Genomic DNA, 7280 nt, shown 5'->3' on the forward strand with positions numbered 1-7280 from the left:
AAAAACTCGCCAAATCCAGATTCGGTCGACAGGCCTTCCGACTCGCCATAATATTTACGCGCTCAGCTGATCGTTCGTGAACGCTCTCCTCGCTCTCTCGCCAGTCTCTTTCTATTTTACATATTAGAATTTAAATGAATTTCGGTCTCAGGATCGTGAGGCTCGAACCCTCAAAGGATGCCGTTTTTCTGTGCATAGGCACGGATCAAACTGCATACCATTACAATACCTTTATATTTTTATCATTTTATGAACAGACCGTTATTTTTATGTATTTTAAGATATATTTAGTTTTATTTTACATTGAAATAAATGACTGAATTATGCACATTTTAGCTTGTTTTCGATTTACACGGTTTCCTAAGGAACCTATCTTCAGTGTATATAGGGGGATAGGTGTATATTGAAGAACACCAACATCTAAGAGGCACGTGTTTTTTTGTTTTTATCTGCAATGGTCCAAATTTAAGGAATGGAACAGCCTTCCAAAATTTGCCGAAAATCTGATTTTTATAATAATTTTCGTAGAAGCAGTAGAGACATTTCGACACAACTTGGCATAAACGTATTCTGCATAAGAACGGTGAAACACAATCCACTAATGATACACCACCTCAAGGAGGTGAACTACCCTTCAGACGAAATTTGTTTGTAATATCTATTAAACAAGCACTCCTACTTAAGTTCCACTTAGGTCATGTGATTGTTCACAAAAAATAAGGAAATACGTGCTTTTTGCTGTTTGCCAATAAATATTTATACATCGGTTGAAAAGAATGGATGTAGGTGATATACGGGTATATCCCGACTATCTTTATTGGGTTATATCGTGACCAATTCATTGTATATAAACCGTGCAAACGTGCTAATTCCTCAAAATTTCGCTGGTTTTCATAACATCCAATTATTTATAAATAAATTAAAAAACAGTTTAAGAAAGTGAAATTGTTTCGCAAGAGATTCGATGACGATATAACCCAATAAAGGTAGTCGGGATATACCCATATACCACTTACATCTATTCCTTTCAACCGATGTATAAATGTTTATTGGCAAAAAGCAAAAGACAGGTATTTCCTCATTTTTCGTGAGCAATCACATGGCGTAAGTGGAACTTAAGTAGGAATACTTGTTTAATAGATATGACAACAAATTTCGCCCGAAGGGTAGTTCACACCCTTGAGGTGGTGTAGCATTAGCGGATTGTGTTTTAACCGTCCTTATACAGAATACATTTATGTCAAGTTTCGTCGAAATCCCTCCACTGTTTCTACAAAAATTAATATAACTCGAATTTTCGCCAAATTTTGGGGTGGTGTCATCCCATAAATGTGGACCATTGGAGATAAAAAAAAACACGTGTCTCTTAGATTTTTGTGTTCTTAAACATATATGAAAATCAATAAGATCAGCGGCGGACACTTGGGAATGTTTCCATGTCAGAAAATTGAAAATAGCAATTTTTAAAAGAGATGACTGTTCTCGCGTAAAATAACCAATGTTCAAAGCAGCAGAACATATGACTTTTTATGAAACCCAAACAGGTTTTCAGCAATTCTCCGCAAATAATGTGATATATTACATATCCGGATACACATGCAAAAAATTTTGGGAGCATCACAAATGTCAGATCTGCACAAACATTTTAATTCGAGGCAGTAGCAATAATTGTTCGTACAGAGACTACAAATTATTTGCACTAACGAAAAACTATTCAGGAGCCCAGCAAGTAATTAACATTTCTGACAATGTTTTTCATTTACTTAAATCCTGGGAAGCCCAATTTAATATCGCCATTGAGGCTATTCATCATTCAAAACTCATTAAAAAAATTATCGAGGTTATTATTAATGATAATTGTCAGCAATTAGAACTGTGTCCAGAAACACAAGTCTTCCTTCATATACATATATTTGTATCAGATTTGTATATATAGGTATACATAACATAGATATAAGTACATATATACAGATTAGTTTAAAAAAGCCTTAATATGTTACATAGTTTAATGTTTTAAGGCCTTCCATTCTTATTGTTAAAACATTAAAAATTGATTCAAATATTATTAACACGTAAAAAAGTGATGAAATAAACATTTAATTATATGTATTTTGATGTATATTTTATTTGACGTTCATTTTCATCTATTCAAATTTCCCGGTGGATGAGATTCTACGAAGTAGTGGTGTGACGTGAGCGGGACGAAGTATTTAGTACTTCGTCCCGCTCACGACGGAGCGCTAAAGACCGTATAAGCGAAAATACGTGGCGCTCATCGACATTTAGATATGGACCGCTGACTCTATGGCGAAAAGCGTGGTCTGTAAAAAAGAAAGAAACACGATGTGCGTGGGGCAGTCTGTCTCTTTCTAGCAAAGCTGATTGGTCACGAATATCTAAATGTCACCAATCAGCTGTTACAAGGCTACCCGATTTCCCTCAAAATAGAGAGGCGCGCATTACATTAAGTATGAGTCAGTTACTGGAAGATAAATATCGAATCCAAAGCAACGACAGTATCATCTGATTAAACCGGAAAAATAACAACTAGTGGAGAAATCACCGAGGAATGTTTTGGCTTATTCGCACGCCTTCCGCACCGAATTGCACTCTGGACCAAAACACGAGGCTTACTCCTCCGTCAACATAGTGACTTGCTGAGCGCGTCCAATCAAGCCCCTAACAACAAAATCCAAAAACAAGGAAATTGGACCCTGTCCTCATAGGCATTTCAAGGATAAGATCTCGTATAAAAACGGCACCGAAAAAGAGTACGTCGTTTAGTCTCAAAGATTCAGTCCGAGGAGCTAGTCTGAGACGATCAGTCAGTCCACACTCTATGTGGCTGGGGCTCTCTGAAGAGCTGATCGTACTGTAGTAACAGTTGTGCGTTTCGGTACTCCGAAATCCACGAGCCAACAGTGAGAAGAACAACGCTGCTAATTCCGGACCAGCGGGAGAATCTTAGAAAGCTCCAACCCTAGGGCACGCCCCGGTTTGAAGGCGTTCGTGTGCAGTTCATCGCAACCAGCAGGACGTAGGAGAGACGTTACCGGAAGTATAGGCCTCTGCGAACCAAGATACAGATTCTTTTCAAAGAGCTCCACTCTTTCACTCTTTCATCACACTATTTTGAACCCTCTTCCAAATTACTAACTCGTAAGAGAATTCGGTATTCATCTTCCGGTAACGGCTACCAAAATCTAACTTCTCACAATATAAATCGCCACTCATTAGCTGCCCTTGCTGAGTAAAGCAAAGCGCACCTTGCAAGCAAAGAATCTCGCGTCAGCATTCCGCAACTGATACACGGACATATATCGTTACACTTCCGCAAGCCGCTAGCGCGCGACCTCCAACGTCCTTGTCTCGTCTCGCAACGCGCTTAGCACAATATCTTTTGCACACCTTACCCCCATGGACATTGTACCCCTTGCATCATAAATAGAACTGTTTCATTCAATATAAAACGACGACTTGATTCTCACGAAACCTTAAAACCCTCCTGTGTCCTCATTGCAACTTTCCAACTACCCTCTGAGGACCAAAAACCTATCGATCCCACTAAAGAGGTTTACCTAGCCGCTCCATATTTGTCAAATCATAAACTGGTTACGCGTGCGTACGAGTTAATTTGTTTATAAACAGTATACCGCTCGGAGAAATCTGCGCAATTCCCCTGGCCTCGCTAGTCACTCGGCCGCCACGTAACACAGCTTTGGTTAGAAAGAGACAGACGCGCACATCATTTTTCTCTCTCTTTTACCGACTACGATTTTTCGCCATAGAGTCAGCGGTCCATATCTGGGCGTTTATTATGGATTTTTTACGAGAGCGCTCACTTCGCGCACTTTCATCTCACGTGGGTATATTCGCCGAATTACGTATTCGCTACATGAAAGAACGAGATCACTAGCACTTCCGGTCTAGTAATATTTGAAATAAAGGTACATACCTTGTAAATCGAAAATTGTTGAGAGGTAACGAGTTATAAGCAGAAAAGGCAGGAAAATGGAAAGCCGTTAAAAGCAAATAAGAGGACTCGAGTCTATCTATATTTTTTAAACATGTAGTACATTCATATTTACATGTACTGTAATTAGCAGTTCAACGATATAATTTTCTTATCATGTCATGTAAACATGAATTATTTAACAGTGTTCAATGTTTAATAATGTAATGTAACCTCGCAATAACAAAACCTAACCTGTACATCCTAGTAATTCTCTTTCTTCTAACGAAAATTGGTCTGAGGCACACGTAATTCCCTTCTACTTCTAATAAGGTTATTATTACATCCCTAAATACTATTGTTGCCAAAAATCAAAACACCCAGGACGTTTTCGATTTTGAATTTCGGTGACACAATCCGTGGAAGATGGCGTTCACGGCGCTCATTTTTCTATCTTTTCTTGTATGCTTCACCATTTCGCTTAAAAATGTATGCCGAGCCAGTTCATACATACGGATGGTCTTGCATTTTCACCAACAAAAACGTTCCGTAATACCGTGAGCTACTAATTTTTCACATTTTCGTTCAATTTCCTTTATGTAATAGACCCCCTGAATGTCGATGATTGCGCTCTTATAGGACATTCCACTCTGTCTAATCCTCTTTTGAGCCCAGCATGTGCGTTCTTCGTATGTCAAAAGCTGAAAGACTGCTGAATATTACAACAAAAATGGAAAGCGAGTTTGAAAGAATAAAGCTGTAACTAAAGCCAAATTTCTTGATTAGCCAAGAACGATATACATTCAATTTCAAACATCTCTGGTAATTATTTGATGCAATGTATCCACATTGCAAGCTTTTGCTTTGTGAAAGATATCCTTAATGTATTCCATTTTTCATATACGATTTGGACAACTAAAAGCTGTCCAAATTTTGTATCATTTTAACAGGTAAAAGCAATTTAAAAGTCCCCATATCCACTTTTAGCGAATCGTCGCGCACTTTTATCTAAAAAGAGCTCAAAAAGAAGCTTAAAAGAGGTATGAGTAGTTATTGCTGCTAAAATACATCTTTTATAGCTTCTTTTAAGGATTTTCTGTACAAGTGGTTTAAAAGCGACACATGAGTAGGTTTGCTTTTAACTGTGCTTTAAAATCCGTCTTTTAACGCTAAAAGTTAAATATGAGGAAGAACCTATACATTTAAAAATTGGTGGACTGCAGCAGTAATTACTGGGCAACACCCTCGGGGCTGCTGGATTTGAACTATTGATCTAATCAAACCCAAATTAACACAAAATTAAATCACTCTAAACATTAGAAGTCCGATAAATAAAGTTAAACATACGTTAATACTCTCAACTGCTATAGAACAATTTAATTTGGTTTGATTTCAATTAGGTTAGGATAACAGGTAGAATCTGACCGCTGCAAGGCAGCTGATCAATGGTTAACTGCAGCAATACCCACATTTTTAAATGTTGCGAAACTGTTTGCCTTGAATCACATGAATAACTAATTCGTCACAACGGATTGACACGAGTGATGACAGAATCTCAGCAGAGAAAGTGAAAACAAAGCAGTAAGTGTATGAACACAACATGTGCATAGCACACTTTGAGTTTTGAAATGTTAACCGAGTCTTGAAAATGTAAGATCAAATCATAAAAATAATGTTGTTAATATCTTTTTCACAATCAACAACCGATGACTAAAACCTTATGGAGTGCATGAGAATGACCTTGGCAATATATGTCAATCCGTCAATCAGTCAATGATCAGAGGTGGGTCCCCTAAACCCAACTTGCCCTAGTTTCTTCTGGAAATATCATTCGTTTTAAACAGTATCAGTTTAAAATTTCATCCACTTCCTCATCTTTGATGTTAATTAAAAATGATTGGCTAACTACTTGGTTACCAGAACCTTAAATTTAAAAATATAGCAGTAATATGAAAAGTGGTAGTGATACCAAAATTTATAAATGAAAAAATGAAAATGGCATGGTTATGCCAGATCATATGGGAAACAGATATCTAGTGACTTATGTGCTTGGCTTTGTGATATGATTTCAATTCTGTTTGAATTTAGAAACAATATTGTGTATAATCTATTAGCTTGTATCCAGAAAGATTTTATACAAGTGTTATTAGCATACTATACTTCACATAAGTAAACATCCCTTAAATAGATGTATGCATTTTGAAATCCGATTGTAATAAGAGGATATGAATTACGTAATTGGAAATTTATATCGAACATAATTTTCAAATATTTATCCTTATATAAAATTATGTACCAGAAACAAATAAACACCATTAAATTCATAACATTTTCAAAATTCAACTAAAGATTAATACTTATGAGCTAATAATCAAATGACAAAATACTTTGTAAAAACTTTGTTAACATGATACATTTCTGCTATTAACTTTTTAACGTGAGTTCATACTGAATAGATACATACAGCGTATGCATGCATTGCTATGCATACATCAGTGTATGCATAACATCTTATATGACATGTTACTCATATCATTGCTGGAATCATATTAATAAATTTGTACTTACATCTTACATGTAATGTTTACAGAGTAATAGCATGGCATAGAACATAAAATTTAATATCACAATTCCCAAAATGTATTTTTGACACCTTAGTATACTCTGTACTCTTGTTATCAAGAATACTGTCACTTCACTCAATATCATTCAGTGTATTAGAAATTAATACTTAAAATAATGAAACCAGATAAAATCATTTACCTCTTTGTACCGAGAAGGCTCACTTGGTCGAGCGATGAGTGCAATGCCATTACAAACCACTGCAATATCTTCGACAAATACACACAGTGGAGAGGTTTCATCTGATGGCATTTCAACCACATCGATTCCTAATTCGCGTAAAAGTTGTGCTAAGGCAAAATGTTGTTTTCTAGCTTCATCTAATGTCACCTCACCTCTTGTTTTCAATGAAAGAGGAATTCTACAAAGAACTGCATGTGTATACCGGTGCAGTGGCATTATTTAGTTTTTATGATGTTAATTTTAGATTTAATCACCTTGCAAGCAAGATTATGTCCACAGTTAGATCCTAAACCTTATTTACCATTAACATACGTTATAGACATTCAATGTACACTGGACTCCATCGATGGTTTGCACCTGGTCCGCACTGCCCTCTCCGGCCGCGAAGGGTACCAGTGGCGGGAGAAGCGCGGAATTCGAATCGCTCGAGGGGCAGAATGGATTTCCTAAAGAAAATAAATATTTATAAACAAAAACAATTAATGAAAATTATTTTAGTATTACTGTGGAGCGTCCCTGACTC

At 36.6% G+C, this 7280-nt stretch overlaps 1 protein-coding gene across 4 annotated transcripts; it reads right to left on the reverse strand.

Annotated features, from left to right (window-relative positions):
* Nucleotides 1-4386: 4386 nt before the first annotated feature.
* Nucleotides 4387-7076, reverse strand: LOC105701890 (N(G),N(G)-dimethylarginine dimethylaminohydrolase 1). Of its 4 annotated transcripts, none has more exons than XM_023433724.1 (3): nt 6910-7076; nt 6716-6843; nt 4387-4664 (listed from the first exon to the last, which is right to left on the reverse strand). In XM_023433724.1, the coding sequence occupies exons 1-3, from the start codon at nt 6971-6973 to the stop codon at nt 4647-4649; spliced, it is 210 nt and encodes a 69-aa protein (XP_023289492.1). In that variant the 5' UTR covers nt 6974-7076; the 3' UTR covers nt 4387-4646. The 4 variants fall into 4 exon arrangements, with proteins under 4 accessions (XP_023289492.1, XP_023289491.1, XP_023289490.1 ...); XM_023433723.1 differs by having other exon boundaries at nt 6716-6864; XM_023433722.1 differs by having other exon boundaries at nt 4387-4661; nt 6716-7076.
* Between the last annotated feature and the right edge of the window lie 204 nt (nt 7077-7280).

Source organism: Orussus abietinus, unplaced genomic scaffold, assembly GCF_000612105.2.
Source record: "Orussus abietinus isolate OABI.00-Male unplaced genomic scaffold, Oabi_2.0 scaffold1143, whole genome shotgun sequence".
In the NCBI taxonomy this organism is placed as follows: Eukaryota; Metazoa; Arthropoda; class Insecta; order Hymenoptera; family Orussidae; genus Orussus; species Orussus abietinus.

Bases quoted from the DNA above. Each gene is read 5' to 3' on its own strand.
- LOC105701890 (XM_023433721.1), bottom strand. From the start codon at position 6,973: ATGCCACTGCACCGGTATACACATGCAGTTCTTTGTAGAATTCCTCTT.